Source organism: Fonsecaea nubica (genome assembly GCF_001646965.1).
Source record: "Fonsecaea nubica strain CBS 269.64 chromosome Unknown Scaff3, whole genome shotgun sequence".
NCBI lineage: Eukaryota > Fungi > Ascomycota > Eurotiomycetes > Chaetothyriales > Herpotrichiellaceae > Fonsecaea > Fonsecaea nubica.
In genome coordinates, this window is record NW_019173676.1 from 20,282 (window position 1) to 41,277 (window position 20,996).

The 20,996-nt window shown below is 52.6% G+C and overlaps 8 protein-coding genes across 8 annotated transcripts; 3 read left to right on the top strand and 5 right to left on the bottom strand.

Moving 5' to 3' along the window:
• Positions 1 to 326: 326 nt before the first annotated feature.
• Positions 327 to 1,945, top strand: AYO20_00692 (phenylalanine-tRNA ligase, alpha subunit; the record flags this gene model as incomplete). Its single annotated transcript, XM_022639001.1, has 2 exons — positions 327 to 1,801; positions 1,852 to 1,945. The coding sequence occupies 2 exons, from the start codon at positions 327 to 329 to the stop codon at positions 1,943 to 1,945; spliced, it is 1,569 nt and encodes a 522-aa protein (XP_022504792.1).
• Positions 1,946 to 2,833: 888 nt separating this feature from the next.
• Positions 2,834 to 3,166, bottom strand: AYO20_00693 (40S ribosomal protein S21; the record flags this gene model as incomplete). Its single annotated transcript, XM_022639002.1, has 1 exon — positions 2,834 to 3,166. The coding sequence occupies one exon, from the start codon at positions 3,164 to 3,166 to the stop codon at positions 2,834 to 2,836; it is 333 nt and encodes a 110-aa protein (XP_022504793.1).
• A 1,062-nt stretch (positions 3,167 to 4,228) lies between these two features.
• On the bottom strand, positions 4,229 to 6,039 carry AYO20_00694 (hypothetical protein; the record flags this gene model as incomplete). The annotated part of the gene is made up of 3 exons (XM_022639003.1): positions 4,229 to 4,853; positions 4,932 to 5,761; positions 5,824 to 6,039. The coding sequence occupies 3 exons, from the start codon at positions 6,037 to 6,039 to the stop codon at positions 4,229 to 4,231; spliced, it is 1,671 nt and encodes a 556-aa protein (XP_022504794.1).
• Positions 6,040 to 8,038: 1,999 nt separating this feature from the next.
• AYO20_00695 (hypothetical protein) lies at positions 8,039 to 9,511 on the top strand (the record flags this gene model as incomplete). Its single annotated transcript, XM_022639004.1, has 1 exon — positions 8,039 to 9,511. One exon carries the CDS (start codon positions 8,039 to 8,041, stop codon positions 9,509 to 9,511), a length of 1,473 nt encoding a protein of 490 aa, XP_022504795.1.
• A 614-nt stretch (positions 9,512 to 10,125) lies between these two features.
• Positions 10,126 to 14,287, bottom strand: AYO20_00696 (hypothetical protein; the record flags this gene model as incomplete). Its single annotated transcript, XM_022639005.1, has 2 exons — positions 10,126 to 14,126; positions 14,179 to 14,287. The coding sequence occupies 2 exons, from the start codon at positions 14,285 to 14,287 to the stop codon at positions 10,126 to 10,128; spliced, it is 4,110 nt and encodes a 1,369-aa protein (XP_022504796.1).
• Positions 14,288 to 15,181: 894 nt separating this feature from the next.
• On the top strand, positions 15,182 to 16,051 carry AYO20_00697 (hypothetical protein; the record flags this gene model as incomplete). The annotated part of the gene is made up of 1 exon (XM_022639006.1): positions 15,182 to 16,051. The coding sequence occupies one exon, from the start codon at positions 15,182 to 15,184 to the stop codon at positions 16,049 to 16,051; it is 870 nt and encodes a 289-aa protein (XP_022504797.1).
• A 77-nt stretch (positions 16,052 to 16,128) lies between these two features.
• On the bottom strand, positions 16,129 to 16,437 carry AYO20_00698 (hypothetical protein; the record flags this gene model as incomplete). Its single annotated transcript, XM_022639007.1, has 1 exon — positions 16,129 to 16,437. One exon carries the CDS (start codon positions 16,435 to 16,437, stop codon positions 16,129 to 16,131), a length of 309 nt encoding a protein of 102 aa, XP_022504798.1.
• Positions 16,438 to 17,140: 703 nt separating this feature from the next.
• Positions 17,141 to 20,473, bottom strand: AYO20_00699 (hypothetical protein; the record flags this gene model as incomplete). Its single annotated transcript, XM_022639008.1, has 6 exons — positions 17,141 to 18,082; positions 18,791 to 18,849; positions 18,902 to 19,009; positions 19,069 to 19,482; positions 19,543 to 19,771; positions 19,838 to 20,473. The coding sequence occupies 6 exons, from the start codon at positions 20,471 to 20,473 to the stop codon at positions 17,141 to 17,143; spliced, it is 2,388 nt and encodes a 795-aa protein (XP_022504799.1).
• Positions 20,474 to 20,996: the final 523 nt, after the last annotated feature.

A 20,996-nucleotide genomic window follows, 5' to 3' on the forward strand; every position in this document is an offset into this window, starting at 1 on the left:
CGAGGCCAGAATAGTTGTGACGATAGAGGAGTGCATTTCCTCACTGGGGCTTGACGCTTTGCAACGATACATCTATCACATAGTCCAAAGTCATCTATCTCGCTGGTCTTTAAGCGAAGCTGAGGCGTGTGTGTGATGTTGAACTGCTAAAGCGGCATGAATCTCTGGACGAATCAAGATTAGACCCACCGGCCGCATTTTGGAGTCATTTCTCTCTAACTTGGAGTCAGAGGCCAGTGAGCACCAGCCCTAATATTTTGTCTTGTAACTGCTCTTCCTCTTACCCTTGCTGTCCGACAAACACGTTCCCCCGGGCGGACGCAACCATGGCAGAAGATTTGACCCCGAAAGTGCTTGAAGTACTGAACTCCGCAAATGGTCCTGTCATCACATCGGAAGCCTTTCCCAATGCCACCTTTGTCAGTGTCAAATCCGCTGTCGACAAATTACGGTCGAGAGACTTCATTGAAGCAGAGCAGATTGATCGGTTGGAACTTGTTCTGACAAAAGAAGGCCAAGATATTGCAGAAAATGGGAGCAACGGCGCAAGAGTTTTCGAGGCAGTTCGATCCGCATTGGAGGGACTGAAGATCAAAGATTTACCCGCAGCCGTGGGCGACGCAAACGTGGCCAAGTTCGGTTCGGGAGATGCCTTCAAGCTCAAGTGGATCAAGAAAGACGGGGACACTCTCAAGGCGACTGCGGACAAGATCCAGGACGAGGTACAAGAACAATTACGACAGATCCAATCCGGGAAGGCCTTAGACAACCCCAAAGTCGTGGCAGACTTCAGGAAGAGGAAATATGTGGTAGAACAGAAAACGGTCGCCTTTAAGATTTCCAAAGGCCCTAAATTCTCGACTGAATTTGTCAAGGAGGAGGCGGATCTGACTGCAGAAATGCTGGCGTCTGGCGCCTGGAAGACCGTGCAGTTGAAACCATATAACTTCAAGGCCAAAGGGGCACCCACGCCATCCGGAGCTCTTCACCCTCTCAACAAAGTACGTCAAGAGTTCAGAGAGATCTTCTTCGAGATGGGCTTCGAGGAGATGCCAACAAATCGCTATGTGGAGACTGGTTTCTGGAATTTTGATTCTCTTTTTGTCCCTCAACAACATCCCGCGCGCGACCTTCAAGACACATTTTACATCTCAGATCCCATCAGAGCCGATCCTCCTCGGGCAGATCCAGAACCTCCGGCCCCAGGGGAGAAATCTATACCTTCACCTTCTCATAAGAGGACAAAGTCGAAGGAAAAGGGCCTGGACTTCAAGAAGTACTGGGATGATGTTCGTGCCGTGCATGAAAACGGAAAGTTCGGCTCGATAGGCTACAGATACCCATGGTCTGAAGATGAGTCTTTGCGACTAGTCATGCGAACTCACACCACGGCAATTTCTGCATACATGCTTCACAAACTCGCTCTGAATCCTCGGCCGGCGCGATACTTCTCTATCGACAGAGTCTTCCGAAATGAGACGGTTGATCAAACGCATCTTGCAGAATTCCACCAAGTCGAAGGCGTAATTGCCGACTGGGGTCTGACACTGGGCGGCTTGATTGGTTTCATGGAGGTCTTCTTCGGCAAGATGGGTATCAGAAACCTGCGATTCAAGCCTGCATACAATCCTTACACGGAGCCGAGCATGGAGATCTTCAGCTACCACGAGGGATTGAAGAAGTGGGTGGAAATCGGAAACAGTGGCATGTTCCGGCCAGAAATGTTGGAGCCAATGGGTTTACCCAAAGATATGCGGATATATGGTTGGGGCCTGAGTTTGGAGCGACCGACCATGATCAAGTGAGTTTTCGATCCTTCGGTCTTGTGAATATGCTAATGTCTTTGAACAGATACGGCGTTAACAATATCCGGGAGCTTTTGGGACATAAAGTCGACCTCAACTTCATTGAACAGAATCCTGCCGTCCGCTTACACAAAGACTAGAGAGCCGATCACAGGCGACAACTCAGCATGTACGAAGACTCACGAATCCTACGCGCTCAAGATGTGTTGCCATTGAAAAGAGGCATCCCTTACAAAAAGTTCTAGATTCCGCAAAGAGAAGGCTAGAAATGATACCCCGTTGAATTCTTCTCGCTCTTCCCCCTGAGCTGCCTCGACTCCATTTTCCTTTCTCCTCTTTTATTGAACCCTCTTATCCTCTTGAATTTTTTCAACCGGCACATCAAGGCTTCCTCAGGCTCAATCTGCCATGACTGGGGAAGTAGAGATAAAAAAAAATCGTACATACAACAGCCGAAGATTAAGCCATAAATACCGCCTTCTGAAGAGCTGTGATTTTATTATTCCGAGATTGAGAGTCAGAGCACAGATACGGGTGGCACATTCTCCGTCCATTTCCGAGGAGCCATACATATAGAACTCCCCCATGCCTATGTCATGAAGGAGGACGGGGGGAACATGTAAAACAATTGATGATGTTTTGAATAGTGTATTTCCGGGGGAACGGTTCGTCCCCAGTTTTGCATTTTTCTATTGATGCCGGTCGTGCAGAGTGCACCATGTCCGTTTCCTGCGACCAAGCAAAGTGAAAAAGGTGCTTCTTCTGTCGTGCAATGGATAGCAGTCACCATCACCGACCCCACAATCAAACCATCGTGTCCTCCGGCGTGGCTGTGTGCATCGCTCGACCGAGAAGAGTAATTCGATGATCGACCAGGCAAGGAACCTCGATTGAGTCCTCCTTCCTCACTTCGACCACGTACGCCCACTCCCGTGCACAATATGTCTCCTCGTGCGCATCTTCATCCTCTGTTCACCTCCTGTCTCCCCTGATCTTCGCTATCTCCACCCCTCAGCCATCGTGTCCGCTTATCTCGTGGCCTGCGCGCTCCAGACACTCTTGAGGAACCCGTCCTTCTGCGCCAGTCGGTTCAAGCTGTCGTCGCTCTCGGCCCGGGACCGCACGAACCCGCACAGCGCGTACACCTGGTTCTCGCCCGTGTACCGGCCGTTCTCGTCGACCTTGCCCACCGAGATCTGCACGCTGGCGTGGTCCTTGGCCTTGATGATGCGGTTCGTCGCGCTGCATTTGCGGGGGACGTAGCTGTGTTGAAGGAGGATGTTAGCGCTCTGAAGTTCGAGACAGTGAACAGCGTGAGTAGGAGATGGGACGAGAGTCGGGATACGGTCATTATAGCGCATGCGCAAAGACCTTTTGGCACTCCCGTAGAGATTGGGTTCAGGCGTGTCATGTGTGTGAGAAGCCAGATCTCTCTTCCCCTTCTCACACACGCAGAGGAAAAAGAGAAAGGATGTAAAAAGGAAAACGTTGACGTGGGAAAGCCTTACAGATCGACGATTTCGCCCTTTTCGTTCTCCATGGTGCTTGAATTTGGTGCTAGGACCCAAGTACTTTTCTCTTGTGACAAGGGAGGATATTTAGGGTATGGTAGGTTGAGGTGAGGTCGTCGAAGTCGTGGTTGCTAAGGGACCTTTTATTCAATCTCGTCGACAATGGCTGCGGCGGGGAAAATAATTGAGAAATGTGCGCTTTGCGTGGGTCGGAGCCTGCGACTCCGATCTGCCAAGATATCTGCACTTGTCACCTGATAGAACTCGCCGTAGTATTACTGCGGGCTAAAACACCAAAAGCGAAGTTAGGTTGCGGATCGAGGCGTACAATATTCTCTCGGACTACGAGGTACACCTTGACTACACCAAGATGTTTGACATCGAATGTACCTTTACAACGTGCTATAAGCACACTCTCAGGTATTAATATGTTCAGTGCCTACCCGAAGTTAGTATCGACAACACCCGCAGCTGAATGAGTGGTGAGTGATGGCTTGCTCAGTGGACAGAGCGCAGGCATGTCTTCCCTCGTTCCCAAGCCTGGAGAGTCTAATGCCCTTGACTAGGGAATCACACCGCAGGCCCAGCGAGGGTCAGGCGAGGCTTAGCCAGACCTATGGTCATACATGAGCTGAAAAAGATGCACAAGGTGCCAAGGCGCCGCCAAATCCAGAGGATCTTTGGTGCCCAAAGTCTAATCAGACTGTCCTTTCCTAGCCTTGTGTACGATGGTGTTTGATGCCAGAAGCAGCCTACCTATATAAGGAAACACAGGCCGGAGCCTACTCAGACTAACCCCCTACTTTTGAAGACCATTAGGCTGTGGATGATACCGCAGAGAAACTCCTACCAGAAAGATGGTGAACTAAAGATCACAAATGTCGAACATTATGGAGCTGCCCCAACGCTCCTCTACCATGGCTTTACCCTCTTGAGCGTCACCACGAGACCATCTCTTGGTTTCGATGTCACGACGCCGGCAGGAACCACTTCTTCCTCTGGGTGGAGCAGAGCCCATTCAAAGGCTCCAACAAATGCCGCCACCAGTGCCCTCAGCTCTGCCCGTGCAAAGTTCTGCCCAATACAACTTCGCTGTCCGTGGAGGAATGTTAGGATTGCATAGTTGGTCGACGCGCCGCCCGTCTGGTTCGGCTTTCCGGTTTCGGGGTCAATCCATCTCTCCGGCCGGAACTCTTGGGCATCGGGACCCCATAATTCAGGATCGTTGTTGACTGCCCACGGCGCCATGATGAACTTGGTGCCTGCGGCAACTGGGTGGCCTATCAAGGTAGTGTCTCGCTTAGTTGTTCTCATCGTGACCGGCACAGCTGGCAAGACGCGGAGGCTTTCGCTGCACACGCCGTTGAGGAGGGGCAGCGATTCAAGCACCGAGGCTATGGTCGTATCCTGGGGATCAACAGTGGAGAATCCATTCGGGATTGCAGCGTGAATCTCTGCGCGGAGGCGGGACTGGATATCGGGATGAAGCGCAAGAAGATATGTTACCCATGTGAAACTCGAGGAGGTTGTTTCATGGCTGAATGCTAACGTTAGTGCTCAATTACCTGGCGGGACATCCAACGGCTTGTCGGAAGAGAGACAAAGCCACACTCACCCAGCTGCTATGATGGTCAAAAGTTGGTCTACGAGCTCGTCATCCGAGAATATGTTTGCCTTGATCAGCGAGGCAAGGGTATCAATGGATTGGTTTGGTGAACCCTTCATCCTTTCCCGCTTTTCTCGCACAAACTGCCTGCATATAAGTCTCAATTGGGCATTGAGGCTATCGTATTGGTGAGCGACGGGACGACAGAGCAAAGATGCAAGCTTGTTGCTAACGAGCAAGGCCACTGCCGCGTGGATTTGCCGGCCCACGGAAGGATGGACCAGCTGGTCATACAATTTGACCATCTCGTCGTCCGAATTGCCTAACGTGTTGAAATTTCGGCCCAGGCCTGCCACGCCGATGATGTCCAACGTTGTTTTCGGTGCGTAATACTCAATATCAATCGCCCCAGGCGGCAGGTTCTCGGCGCCTCCGTGGCCACGATCTGGCCCAAAGGCCTCGGCATCGATCACCTGAGTCATCTTGACGGACTTCTCCCAAAACACATTGTACAGCAGTTTGATCTGTCGGAAAGCGAAGCTGGGCATGCTGTGCTTGCGCTGGTGTTTGTGCTGCTCGCCCTCGGCCACGACCAGGCCGTCCCCGATCAACTGACGGAGAAAGGCACGGTCCTTGTCAGGTTTGGGGAAGTCGTACGATCGGGTGACGAGGATCTCGGCCAGTGCCTTGGGACTCGTCACCAATACTTGATCGGCATTCAAGAATCCCTTGAGGCGAATGAGGCCGTCATTGGGAACTTCGCGGGTAAATCTCTGATAGTCGCCTCCTCGCGGAGCCTTGAACTGGGACCAGGCGTGGCCGATGATGGGTAAAGCGCCCTATGTGCCGGTATCAACGCTGCCGCCTGCGCCTTGGACGCGACATTTTGTGCAAGACGTACCTTGGCCATTGGCAGATCTCGAAGCGGGCTGACGAAATTGGGATAAATGAATACCAGATAGAAGAACCATAGTGCAAAGTTGAGGAGCGTGAAGCAGAGAAAGGCTGGATTGAAGCCATCGACGGGGGAATACTGGGGAGCTGCTGCAACCAAGACTACAGCCTGCAACGCTGCAGAGAAGATCAGCAGTAACGACGTGGGAATGTTGACGGCCATTGCGGGACAAGACAGAATCAAAGGCCCAGTCGACGCGACATGAAAGAGTTCCTACATGACTCTGGCGACAGAGATATCTTATTACCTGCACGTCGCATCGTCAGTAAAGGATTCCCTCTACGGTATACGAGATACGAGGCACAGTACGTACGAATACGTTGGGCCTTTGTAATCGTCCAGTCCTATCAGGTAAGGCCTTGGCCCTCCTTTCTTTATTATTCTGAGAGGTCAAAGGTCAGAGGTCAGACTAGCGGTTCGTATCAAACCCCGCAGATTCCCAGAGGGGGGAGGTTGGCGGGACAAAAACACACCGGGTCCCGCATTGCCTCGTATTTCGACGTCGAAGATCGCTGTCTACTCTGCATTCCAGTTCTTTCGCGACATAGAAGACCGTGTCTGACGGATACGTTTCTACCATCATACGAAGAATCCATGTCCATATTTCCAGATATGCACCAACAGTCCCACAGCGACGGTTGCGTGTGGACGGGGACCACCGATCGCGTCCTCGTAAAAGTCCTCGCTTACTCAAAATGTGTGTACCTCTGCAGGGTCAGATATTGTAGGCCACTTTCCAAAACTCCGAGGTATTCCGGGATTGGACAAAAGAGACGCATTCTGCAACCTCTGCAAATGTCGGCTGGCGATACGACGCACAACAACCCAGCACTACTCCGTAAACACCGAGGCATATGGCGGGCAATTGAGACTTGCCCGATCGGGATGTCGGCGTAGGGCGATTGAGTGGCGGAACCCAAGTCCCACCGGCGGACTAAGAGGATCCGTGCATTCTGGAGAAAGCTCGTGCATACTCGGTCGGTATATCGTATACCTCTATCAAGAGAAACGGCCTCCAAGATCTCTACCTGTGCTTATGGCAATGCGACGAATATTGGCTAAGGACACCTTTCCTCTTGACGATGCTCTTTTTTTGTGAATAATACGACAAGGGTCCATGCCCCAGCTGTGAATTCGTCATGATCCTGTCTCGCACACACGGCATATGGAGATCTGCAAAAGAGCAGAGCATTGCAAAACCCATCTTGACATTATCGCGGCTGGCCCTGCAGTGGTTCGAGGGGCGGATGCTTCGAATATGCACATCACCGCCCAAGAGTGTAAGAATCCTCCTACGTGCAGAGATGTTATTCAGGATGGGACCATTCCCCGGTGTGTGGTGACAAGGCTGTCGCGACACACATGCATAGAGAGCCACTCAGTATCACCACAACGGGAAACCCCTTACTACCTCCGAAAAGATGAATTGAAGGGGCACAAGAATCCATCTGGGGAAACCCCGTTATGTACATTGACTCGGGAAGGTTAGACCAAGCCGGCTCCACATTGTCCCGATCAACTCCCCGCCTATAATTGGTGGCCTTGTCTAGTGGGTCATCTTCGCGGCTAACCTTCCCATGTAAGCTAGATCAGCCCTCGTCGATGTCTCGGTAAAAAGACCTGATTAGGGAATGATTCGTGGCTGTGGTTTTGGCTTTGCCGCTCACTTCGGTGGTGCTCCAATTTCGGTTACGACGAAGCCCAAGCTTGATGTGCGATGCGGCGTACCCACCTTGTTAGTGGCTAACCATCGGCAATACTGGGTACTGCTGGTCCTGGTGTCTTGCGTTATAGAGGTGTTGCTTCCAGATCACAATTTGCCGGCCTGTTCCGACTAATTTTTGCTCCCCTACTACTCGGGCTCCAGTCTCCTTTTCGCCATCGACCACCCAATTCCATGCATCGCCTTCTCATTGGAGCCATATAGCCTGTTCGTTATGCCTCGGCCCAGAATGCCATCAGGCTCGCCCTCTGGGGTCCCCTGGGGCAGCTGAATCAAACATGATAAAGGAGAAGCGGATGCCGCCAACATAGGTAGGCAGCTGTCAAAAAATAGAGGAGAGAAATGGCTTGATTGAGTCTTGTGTTTTGTCTCTCTGATCTCTACCTCCCTGGTGATCTTGTCGTGACCTGATTCTTTTCCCCGTGGATACAATTCACAATGCATGTTCCCACAGCCAAAGAAGGGGAGAACTTTGTCGACGTCCTCATCATCGGCGCCGGCATATCTGGAATCAACGCCGCGTATCGGATCCAGTCCCAACTTCCAGACCACAAATATGTCATCCTCGAAGGCCGGGCTGAGATGGGAGGTACCTGGGACCTGTTTCGATATCCCGGCATCCGCTCCGACTCGGACCTGTTCACCTTTGGCTTCGCCTGGCACCCGTGGAACCAGGACAACCCCATCGCCGAGGCGTCGGCCATCAAGGCGTACATGAACGACTCGGCGCGCATGTTCGGTATCGACCGGCACATCCTGTTCCACCACAAGGTCCTCTCGGCCTCGTACTCGTCCCGCGACAAGCTGTGGACCTTGTCCGTGGAATACAAGGGGGCGGTCACGACCTTTGTGACGAAATTCCTGATCTTCGGCACGGGCTACTACGACTACGAACGGCCGCTCAAGGCCGACATCCCGGGAATCGACCAGTTCCAGGGGCCCGTGGTGCACCCGCAATTCTGGCCCGAGGATCTCGACTATGCGGGCAAGAAGGTGGTCATCATCGGCAGCGGCGCGACGGCCATCACGCTAGTGCCGTCGATGGCCAAGACCGCCGCAAAAGTGACCATGCTGCAACGCAGCCCGTCGTACATCGTCTCCATGACCAACAGGTCCAAGTCCATCTTCGCCTCGGTCCTGCCGGCCAGGGTCATGTCGCTGTTCACGCGGCTCCGGCTGATCGTCAAGTCGCGGCTCTTCTACCTCTTCTGCCGGACCTTCCCACAACTGACCAAGCGCCTCCTCGTGCGCGGCGTGCAGGGACAGATCCCCGAGACCCTGACGGTCGACCCGCACTTCTCGCCCCGGTACAATCCGTGGGACCAGCGCCTGTGCCTCTGCCCAGACGGCGACTTCTTCGCCAGCCTCCGCAGCGGCAAGGCCGAGGTGAAGACGGACGTGATCGACGGCGTGCAGGCCGACGGGATCCGCCTGCGGTCGTCGGGCGAGACGCTGCCCGCGGACATCATCGTGACGGCGACGGGGCTCAAGCTGCGCCTCGGCGGAGGCATCAAGCTCTCCGTCGACGGCGCGCCGTTCGACCTGGCCGGCAAACTGATGTGGCACATGGTGCTGATGCAGGACCTGCCCAACGCGGCCTTCCTGCTCGGCTACACCAACGCGTCGTGGACGCTGGGCGCCGACGCGTCGTCGCTGTTCCTCACCCGCCTGCTCCGCATGATGGACCGCAGGGCCGTCGGCGCCGTCGTCCCGCGCAAGCACGCCGACGCCACCATCCAGCCCCGCAAGTTCCTCGACCTCGACTCCACCTATCTCCAGGCCGCGGAGAAGGACCTCCCCAAGACGGGCGACCGCGGCCCGTGGAAGGCCCGCACGTATTACCTCGCCGATCTGATCTTTTCGAAGTATGGCCGCATAGGGGAGTCGTTGGAGATGGTCAAGGCTAATTGATTCTGTATGAAATGAATTTCTTTTTGGGGGAGTGAAACGGGGAAAGAAATGCTGGCTGGCTGCGTCGAGGATTCTTCGTGTCTGTGTGTACATTGTCACAATTGTTCGTCTGTTGGAAGAGCGACATCTATATCTGGTGGGTATGCGCAAGGCTGAAGTCAACTCGGGGGGGCCGGAAAGGATAGAGGCGCGACGCGACACACACATCGGGCATTTTATAGACCAGCAAAAAAAAATCACATATTATCTCTGAACAATGTTCTGCAAGGTACCGGGCTTCTGCTGATGCCTTCGCTTGACTTACGAGTCGTGAACAGGGTATTAAATTTGACATGATGTATTCCATCTCGCCGTGACCATTACCACGTCCCTTCCACAACTCCAGCATGTCCTTCCTCTTGAGACCTCTGCCAAATGCGCCTTTACACCAGTTACTAACCCAGAAGTATGCGACTGCGCCACCGAGAACAACGAGACACAAATCATTGCTAAACCGCCCACATGCCTTGCTGGACACACACTTAAAAAAAACAATCTTGATTCAGCCTCATTACTCATTCTTCGTTCGGTCGCTGTCCCTCCTTTGCACAAGAGATCTGACTGCTCTCTGTGGGCTACCTCCGTATTACCGAAGGTCCCGTCATCCTGCCGCCTCCGCTCAGGAGACTCTGTCTCACAATCATCTCCGCCGCAGCGGCCGCCGCAAGCCTCTCTTTCTGCCTGCTCCGATCCCTCAAGTACCCGCTTGCCTCGGGTCTCATTCTCAATATCCGCAGTATCATGTCGTCATTCGGTTCCGCTTGAGCGGCTTTCCATTTTTCCTCTTTGGCTTTGCGTTTCGTGCCAAGGTTGCGAGAGAGCAAAATGCTCTTAGCTCGGCGCGCTCCCGCCAGGTTGCCAGGGTCGAGGAGACCGCCTGCACCTAGATGATTGTTCAAGTTGGCAGGGGCAGAAAATCTCGAGCGGTGCATTTGCTGGTTGGAAGCCGTTGCACTGGCCATCCGTTCCGACTCGCGGATGAGAGAGTCTGTCGGCTCAAAATAAAAGAAATTGAGCATTTGCAATTCGTGATACTTTGGGCTCTTCAGCACATTGATCGGCACGCCGTTTGCTTCTCCAGTCTCTTCGTCAACGGCATTGAAAAACTCAAGAAGGGATTGTAGCCACTTGAAGACGATGTCGAGTTCTTGTTGCGTTAGGGCTTTTTGTTGTGAAGGTTTGTCTGAGAGAGGCGGGACAAGGAGAGCCTCCACAGTGACGAGAACTTCTTTCCAAATGCGTGTCATAACTGCAATCATTGCTTCCGATGTCAGCGTTTGTTGCATGATAGCAAAGTTGTCATCGAAGTAGTCGAAAAGCGGCTTCAAGGCGTTGACAATCTCGGCGTCGGTTGGCATTGTTGTTGTGGGAGTTATCGATGCTCGGTTTCGTGCAAAGAATGACGATACATTGGCAGACACATTGGCCATGGAGATGCCCCGACTGAGCAGAGATCTGAGCGCACGTCGCGAGAGACAGTGGTTGATATAGGCCGAAAGTTTATCGGTGATTTTGCGCGTCATGTCTCGCTGTGTCCGTTGAAGACTTCGAAAAGCCTTCCCGAAGTAGAACTGAATGTCGTCCCGCTCTCCTTCCATGCTGACCCTCACCATGACTCGTCCTTGGGTATCCAAGTCCAGCCAGTACTCCCGAGGCAAGAAGTCGCTAAAGTGGGAGGGATCCAGTTTCAGCGAGGTTCTTCCCACATAATCGTGATCGCCCATAGCGTCCCAGTCCCAGATTGTCGCAATGAGATTGAGCGGGCCTTGTGTAGTAATGTCCACGGATTCGTCCCATCGTGGGCTCAGACTTCGATACACTATTCTGCTCTTGAACAATCTCTTCTGGTATTCATCCGTCAAGACAACATAAGGATCACTGAATCCGCTGACATCACAAGCCTTGAGATCTTCGGCTTCCACAATCTTGATAGTGAAAACATAGTTCGATGTCTTCTTGGGCCGTTGCGCTAGTGGCGGACTATATTTTTTGATGACTTCGGCACAAGCATCAACGTTGACCTCGGTCTCTAGTTTGTCCCACTGTTGGATGGCGAACAGGATGTCGTTGAGTTTGACGAATGATTCCGGGTAGAAATTGAAAGGTTCAACCCTCTCTTTTTGATTCCAAGTGTCTTTCGCCAGTTGAACCCATTTCTCCTGTCTTGTTCTGTTGGCGGCAGCTTCTTGTTCCGGAGTTAACCTGTCCATCTCTTTACTGAACATCTGGTCGAGCAATTCACAATACCTCGAAACACCCTGGCCAATAGCCTTTGACAGCGCCGTCATGAACTTCGCGTAACTGAAGTCGTCATCCCAATTTAGTTCGCCGATCTGATTGATGACCTGGTTGAAAGAACTAAAAATGTCGATGACAGAAGTTGAGTGACGTTCGTCCTCGGTGGGCGTCTGGTCCGGTACTTGCGTCCTGACCTTGAACTCATCTTGTTTGACTGCATTCTCCACCCATCCTATGACCTGTGTCTCAGTGGTCTTGATCCATCGCCAGACGAAATCGGCCAGGAGCTCTTCGATCTTGTAGGGGAATGGAACGTGGGGCAAGGCATCAGCGTGGACGCGACGGAACTCGCTCAACTCCTTATACAAATCAAACCCATCCTGAATGGTAACCTCAAATCCGTCTTTCTCGGCCACGCTGAGAATTTGCTCCACCATTGCCTTTGAGTCCTCTGCAAAGGTTGGAAGAGTACAGTTGATCAGTATCATCAAAGGATTGATACCGAGGATTTCTGGGTTCTTTCTGAACCTCTTCTGCACCTTTTCTGCCAGCTTCAACACAGCTTTTGCCAACTGTTGGATGTGATAAAATTCCCACTTTTCATTTTCCTGGGGAAGTTCCCGATCCAGAAGAGAGTCGTATATCTTCCGCGCCTCGGCGGCCAGCCCATCGATGGCAGCATTCTTAAAGTTTTCGAAGTCTTCGGGGTTGTGGTTGAAATTGGGATCGCTTCGGATATGATCATCTACGATTGCCATAATGGCCCCCAACCTTGGTAACTGGGCCTTGTCAGCGTAGGAAGTCATAATAACTTCGTACAGATCTCGAAGTAGAGTCTCGTAGATAGTGTTGAGAAGCCTGCCCATCAAGGCAAAGTCGGCGACGGTCCAATTATTTCGGTCGTATAAGGCCGTACTCATAATCAAGGAACTCCTCTTGTTCTTGTGGTCATCCTGCAATGGCTCCTTGACGTAGTTGAAGGCAGCGTCGAGCATTTCCAGACTGAGTTGATTCTCAATGAATTTCTCGCGGACGACATCCAGAAAGAGGACAATGCGTGTGAATTTGGGTATTCGCCATCTCAAGGCAATTTCATTCAGCAGCTCCGTAGTCTCTTTGGAGAACAAGCGGCCACCTTCCGGGCCGCTGCCGCTGCCATTCATCTTATCGTTAAGGTCATGGTTAAGAGCTTGAAGCATAACAAATCGAAACATGGTTCTGGGGTCAGAGGGTATAAAAGTATAGACTTGGGCCGCATCATCATCATGCTTGAATGAATCGCCCGGGTCCAATTGAAGGGAGCTTAGGTCTGCCGGCAGATCTAAGACGTAAGAAGAAGAGTCCCCAGATTGTGAGAGGGCTCTGGAGAGCTCAGCATAATGAGAATCCGAGGGGCTAGAAGGCTCATTCTGGGCATTGAACTGAGGCAAAGCGCCTCCTGGAGTGCTCTTGGCCAGCTCAGGATTGGATTGGATGATGGCCAGCATCAGCTGCGAAAGGTCTGGACCTTCGCTTCTTTTCCAACTTTCGTATGCTTCCTGAGTGTCAAAGTCGTGGGAATTTAAGGTCAGCTTCGTCCCCAGAGTGAGGTGCTGTTGGTACGTCTTCAGATCTTGAAGAGCAGCCTTTTCTGTCCACACGGGCTTGTTCTTTGTGATGTCTGACTGCATCATGGTATTGGTCAGGCCAAAGATGCGCCCCACCGCCTGAACTAGAGGCATGTCCTTGACTTCATAGCTGAGAGGTACCACCTCCTCGATGGTGGTCCATTCCCCATTGGCTTGCGATGCGGCGAGGTTCTCATCACCCTTCAACAACTTGGACTCGAGAGTCTGCAGCCGAGCAGCCAAGTCGGGTTTGTCCTTAGCCCAGTCACGATCCCTGAGAATCAGGGAAAGAAGGCGAACAAACAAGGCGACATGGCGGTCAACCAAGCGCTTGACAGCGTCATCCCCTGGCGGGTGACCTTTCTGCAACTCCTTGGTCGCCGTGGAGAAGAAGATGAGTACCAGATCCTCAGCCCTCCGGTCCGCCTCCATGCGCTTTTTGAAAACAGGATCGGACAGAGTGTTGAGGAAGAGGGCAAACACCCTCTTGACTACAGGCTCATGGTATTCCTGCCGTCTCTCCTTTCCCATCAGGATGCCTTGCAGTCTCTTTTCCAGCTCTTTAATGAAGTCATGAGGGAACCTTGCACTCTTTGCGTCTCGAACCACTGTGAAATCTTTCATGAGGTCATTGAAGGAGTGGGAAGTGTTCATGCGAGTGACCGCCGGCCTCGTCTCGATATGTTTCTTTCTTGTTTTCCGAGGTTGGAGCAAGTACGACAGATAGGCCACTCGTAGGGCATATAGGTAGGCATCATTAGCGTTGATGGATTTCCGGCGGACCATCGACGAGTCTCTGGAGGCTCTTCCTCCATTTCTGAGACTGTGGACGCTCCGGTTGGGTAGCGGTTTCGAGCGGCTGGAGGAAAGGGACATAGGGCGAGATGGTCATGAATCTGATCTCTGTCTGAAGAAATGGAAGAATTTTGAAGCGAAGCGCTTGATGTCCTCTTCAAAGCCTGTATTTGAGGGGTTTGCGGACAGGTGTATGTGGTAGTTTGAATCAGATCAGCCTGGTTCGCTTGGAGTTGGATTGTGGTTGAGGCTTGGGGGCGGGGGAAATTTGGCGTATGAACTTGTGTGCAGTGACGTGACGATCAGGTCCGTGTCAATTGTGCGTCGAGCTCACTCAGACTGTAGATGTCAACGCTCTGCGCTTTGGCTCCCAGAGTTGCAGAGTGTGCCGTTGACATATCATCCCAACTCAGGAACTAGAATTCACTGAAGGTGTCTTGATGGCGTTCTTAGGACAATCAGAAAGGTTTCAGGGTCGGTCTCCGCGCCCACACGTCGCAGATCCAGGACTGCGGGAGGCGGGCAGTTGCTCGCACGCTCCTACGGCCCGCCAATTACTAGTGGTACGGGTAAAGCTTAAGGGGCCACTGGGGGCATTGTGGCGGCGCCGTGACAGGGAGGGCAATCACCCAAACTGGGCTATCACGTGCTGAATGGGCTTTATTTAGATTCATCACCACCAATGTTCAGTGTGAGCTGCTTGACTAAAGGGGGACACCACAGCTGCAGCTCCAGGAATCCTCAACCCTCGCTCTCCGATCAAGTCACCAATGTGCGTGTATCAGTGAAACAAATAGAAGAATCTCATACCCGTCGTCATTCATGATCACAGCTTTGTCTTTGGGAGCGTGGGTATCACCACACCGAGCACATGTACGTCCACGCCTGAACCGAGGTAGGTGCTTCGGGCCTCCTGTATCCCTCTCATCTGTCTTCCATCAATACTTTGAACTTCATATTTCCTCCAAGTCTACCCTGAAATAGAGCAGCCATGCAGATTAAGGATCGCACCTTCATTGTGAGCGGAGGCTCTTCTGGCCTGGGTCTCGCAACTGTCGTCATCTTCCTCCAAAACGGCGCCAACGTCTCCATTCTCGATCTCAATCCTCCGCCCTCCGACGCCTCCCTTGACCCATCCCGAATTCTTTTCACAAAGACCAATGTCGCGTCTACCGAGTCACTACAAGAGGCGTTAAAGAATACATTAAAATGGATTCAAGGTACCACAAAACCGCTTTCTGGGGTCATCTGCTCTGCAGGCATTGGCTTAGCAGCTCTGGCTCTTCCTAAGCAGGACCCCTCGACGACGCATGAAAGCGTTAAATACATGGATATGTCTGGCTTTGATCGCACCTTGGGTGTCAACCTCCGGGGCACGGTAGACTTGATCCGCCTTAGTCTACCGCACATGGCGCTGAACACACCATGGGGACCCGATGGTGAGCGAGGGATCGTCGTTATAGTCTCGTCCGTGGCGGCATATGAAGGCCAAGTTGGCCAGCTAGCATACAGCGCGAGCAAAGGCGCTGTGCGCAGTATCGTCCTCCCGCTAGCTCGAGAGCTGGGCCGCAAGGCTGGTATCCGAGTAATGGGTATTGCACCAGGTGTTTTCCTGACCGGACTGACCACGCAACCAAAGAAGCAGCAGCCGGAACAAGGACCCAAAAAGGAAGGCGGTGAAAAGCCAAAGCAGAGCACGGGAGCACGAGCAGGGATCAATACCGAAATGATCCAATACCCCATGCGTATGGGAGAGGGCCACGAATTCGCACGGCTTGTGAAAGAGATTGTGGAGAACCCAATGCTGAATGGGTTTGTCATTCGACTTGACGGCGCTGTGAGGATGCCTAGCAGGCTGTAACCTTTTGTCACACCTTTACAGATACGCAGGACGAAGATTCTCCAAAGGAACAATGAAGACATTTGAAAACCCACCCCTTAAGGGCCAAAACACAGCATCCCCAGCACCCTCCTCCCACTACTCCTCCCGCTCCCCCCTTCCCTCTGTCCTCCCCTGGCCACCTCGTCCTTTCTCCTCTCCTTCTCCTTCCTCTTCAGTTCCTTCCTCTCCTCCCGCGTCATCTCGGGCGGCAACCCCTGACTGACCCGCCTCTCGCGTTCCTCCTGCTTCTTGCGCTCCTCCTCCGCGAGCACCTGGCGCTTGAGGGCTTGATACTGCGCGGCCTCGCCCTCGGCCACGCCATCTTTGGCGACGACCCCGTTGCCGACGGAGATGAAGGTCGCCATGCAGTGCTGGCGGAGCGATAGATATACGGCGAGATGGGAGGGTTGAAGAATGGATGGATCGGGAGAGCAAGAGTCCTCTCTCCCCTTGGCCTGTGATCAAGTTCGTATGTGTCGTGGCGATGTAGATTGTTGTAATCGCCGAATCGGCACAAGTGAGACGCAGTGAACGGATATGGTGAGGACAGATATGTGGATGGAGTGTCGACAGGAGTGTAGGTATGTAGGTATGTGGGTAGGCGGTGGAGAATGTCGTCTAAAGTCCTCGGAACTGATGGACGAGATATCTACCTCGTAGATGTGACCCATTTCCTGCCTTTGAGCCATTATCACCTTTCTCCCGTGCGTGCCGTGCCGCCCTGTTCTGCTCTGAGAGTAGTTGGCAAGTTGGTCAGGCGCTGGCAGAGCAACAGGGCGGTGCAATCCGCAAATCCTACCTAGTAGTCTATCGAAGTTCTAGTTTCTGAGGCGGAGTTCGATAGAAATGTGGGGGTGACCCAGCACGGAACACACGTCGTTATTGCGTACAGAATGGCAAGGACATGATCAGGCAAATCATCTAGGTCGTTGCGGGTCTTGTGATACCAATGCTCATATTCTGTGTAACTATCGCAAACACATCTAATACAATATTTTTCGGTGACAAAGGGTTGCGCTGTTGTTGATATTCAAAATTATTCTCTCTTGTCACCCACTCATGGTCGCATTACACCAGATCAGGAAATGGTCGTCGATAATGCGCAGGGCAGTGGTACAATCCCGATGTGTCCTTTCCAGGCTCTGGGATCAAATATTTTTGATGGTAAGCCTCTGCATCATACCACTGCGTCGCTCTCTTGATCTCCGTGGTGATGTTTTTGCCCTTGTACCACTGTTCGCCGACCTTCTTCTTGATCTCCTCGGCAATCTGGAGTTGCTCGTCGTTCTCGGCGAAAATCGCGGAGCGATACTGCGTGCCGGTGTCGGCGCCCTGTCGGTTCAGCGTAGTCGGATCGTGCATCCTGAAGAAGAACTCGCAGAGTTGCCTGTACGAGAGGCGTTCCGGGTCGAAGACGATCAGGAGGGATTCGGCGTGGCCAGTTCGTCCGGAGCAGACTTCGGCATAGCTCGGTGCCTTGGATTGGCCACCGGTGTATCCAACTCTGCAGTCCAAAAGACCCTTGCCGTCGCCGAATGTCTTGCGGTATAACTCCTCCAGACCCCAAAAGCATCCGCCAGCGAAGATGGCTCTCTGTGAGTTGGGAGGGAATTGCATAGCTGCTAGGGCATCGGGTTGGAGGGACATTGATGCCGCAGAGCTCAATGGGCGGAGGAAGCGTGAGAGGAATGATGGCATTTGGAAAGCCATGGTCAGCACGATGACGAGAAGGAGGATGTTGAAGGGGGAGAGGTCGCTGATGTTGAGCTGCAGTTTGCCGACTGTTTGGGTGTTTGAATCTGAGGAAAGTCTTGGTTGAGGAGGGGGATGGCAATATATATGCGAGTTCTGAATCGACCGATTCCAGATGTTCAACGGCGCAAACAGCCTCTTCGGCTGCTTGTCGAAGTTTCTTGTTTCCCAGGGAGGGGGAAGCAGCGGCGACGATTCAAGATCAATCACGTCATTGGAGGAGAGCACCGAGGGATCGGGATGGAGCAGCCGGTGGTGCTGACAGTTTCTTGGAGGCAGTGCTTGGGCGATTGGGCGGGGCATCAAGGCTCAACGGGGGCGCTTGGGGGTACCTAGAGGGCTAATGGCTTAGGCTCACTAGGCGAAGCCCCTCTAGGTTAAATACTGGGGGCACGTCCGTGTGTTTGAGGCATATCATTGCCCGCAATACCTTCCTCAGATGGCGCCAAGCAAGCTCCCCATGTCCCCCTTTGCATGATGATTCCGTTATCAAGCTTCGTCGTGTGTGACAAATACGCTGAGGACTGAGGCTTCTCTATTAGTTGCGTATTCACCACCACAAATACCAGACATAATACGCCCATGAGGTAGTATTGAGCTATCTTCCTCCCTGGTTCCTACTGTCCATTCGTACAACGGCAGCGAATATCCTGCGGAGAACGTGATACAGAAGACGTCTTTGATATCGAAGCCTCCTCACATGCTTCGACCATCAAAATGCAATCTTCTGCAGTGGCAATCTGGTCCCTGAATCACTATCATTCTCGTCCACACTTGTTTTCTGCTCCTCCGTGAATGTACCAGAGCACTTGGCCGACAAACAGCCGATATCACAGGTCAAGTCAAGACCACCCCTCCAATTTCTTCTTCCGGTCTTTGAGTGGCTCGAACAAGGTCTCGATTAGCTGGATCATACCGAGTTAACAGACAGGAACAGGGGCGCAGCAGAACGGAGTCGATCCTTACCCATCGATCTAGATTGGCTTGGTTGTCATACTCCATTTTGAATCTTTCATCGAGTTGATCTGCGACGAGTTTAGCAGATGAGGTGAGTCTGGCAAAGAACTAGTCACGCACCTGAAGTACAATACACCATATCCGCAATCTCTGCACTCTCTCTGATAGTCTGGAGGAACCTTGTCGCGAATTTCGAAGTCCCAATTTGACCAATCATAAACTTCACGCCTGCGCAGGTTCATAGACTCAGTAGCTGACACTAACGAGCTTGGAATACTCATACTTACTTTCGCGGGGATAATTGGCAGCATCCAGCCGCTGGCTGCACTCTACAATGGCATTTTTCAACGTAGGTTCTGGCTCCGGCTCAGGCCCACCATCGGTGAGAATAGAGATGAGCAGTGGTCTCTCGAGCCTCCTCGGCATCGACTCGAGCTTGTCGTAGACAAGCGGCTTCAGGATCTTGGATCTCAGGTTGGTGCCGATATCGGTATTCCCACTATTCGACCACTTCATGGGCCTCAGGATATTGGCAACATCTTCGAGGCTCAGATTCGACGAGTCGGGCACGTCCTGATTGATGAATCGAAGAGCAACGCCTTCACCCTCAGGGAGGACCCGAGTGGTGACCCTGGCAATGCGCTCAACGAGGTTTGTTTGAGAATCCCAACGATCTTCGCGCCTCATGGAGCCGCTGTCATCTATAAGATTTCCGTCAGAAGACAACGTATTTTCAGTGGACTGGACCTCGAGACACTTACCACAATAGATGACTTGTTGATGCAATGACACCTTGATAGTCTTGGGCAAAAGCTCTGGGCTGCCGAGAGATGTCGTCGTGTCATTTTGCAACTCGACAGCATTCTTTGCCACTTCACGGACAAAGTCTTCCTTGCCTTCGAAGAAACGCTCTATGGGGGAGTCCTTGACAACCTCGTCGACCTTTTCCACGAATTCGGCCGTGGTTGGATCCTCGCCACGGTTCACAGCCTACTTTTGCCATCAGCAGACAACCCTTTTGGACCTATGCTGGCGATGAAAGGCGTTGGCACATACCTGGTCCCAGGCCTCGTTGAGGTCGATATGTATACCGTAAGCCCGACGGACGACATCATCGGCGACCTTGTTGACCCATGCAACAACAAATAGGAGTAGTCCGACAACCATGTCGATCAACTTGGAAAAGTCACTCTGCTCCTTTTCTGGGTTGAGGGCGCGGATGACAACCCTGTCGTAAGTATTGTCGGCCAAGAATTTCGCGGTGTGGCCATCATCGTTTGTCAGTGTCACTGATGCTCTGGCCTTTCGGAGTAGCCTGATGGATTCGGCATCCTTCTTCAGCACAACGAACATCAATGGTGTATTGTTTCCGACTGCTGCGGTTGTTGCGTCAATGGCATTGGAAGGCGTCTTCGCCAGGAGCAATTGGATGATGCGAGCACGGTTCTTCTCAGTCCTTGATGCGGCAAGGAGGAGAGGTGTCGCGCCATCTCTGGAGAGAATGTCTGCTTTTGCCCCGCTTTTGAGAAGCAACAGGACCTCGTCGGCGTGTCCTCCTACCGTGGCAGCCCCAAGTGGTGTCAGACCTTCGACCGAGTCTCGCTGGTCGAGAATAGTCCAATCTGCCTCGAGGTACTTTTCGAGCCTTGCTTCGGTCAAAGTCCCTCTGCGAGCATCTTCATGGATACCCATTGTTGTGAGATGTCTGGCTTCCGTCAACCTCGATCGCTCTGCGGTCGAGAAATTTCAAGAGAGGGTTGAAATGAAATAGGACATGTTCAGTTTGAGTATAAATACCGGTCTCTCCTGGTGCAACTATCCCGGGGGAGCCTCCATGCTGCAGCGGAATCCCAAACGGTCCTGGTGCAGTGTTAGCGGAGGAACGAAGATGCCTCACCGGTTACTATGCCCCACATATTCTAGTAACGGCTGACCACCAAATCGTCAATCCCTACGAAGGAGAACAGCACGGCGTGCTTGATAGAGAGACTATCAGGACCTTTGGTGAGGCTCTGAGATAGAAGGGGGCCGGAATTATCGAGCGGGGAAGACATTGGGCTCGCGTGGCTCGAGGCCATAGGCGGGAGAAAAAGGCGACACGTCATCCACCCTGTCGAAAAGAGGCGAGCATGCAGCTGCCCTCTCCCATATTGAGCGATAGAGGAAATTCAAGAACTCCCGAGTGCCCAATACCGGCAGAGAAACAACCCAATGT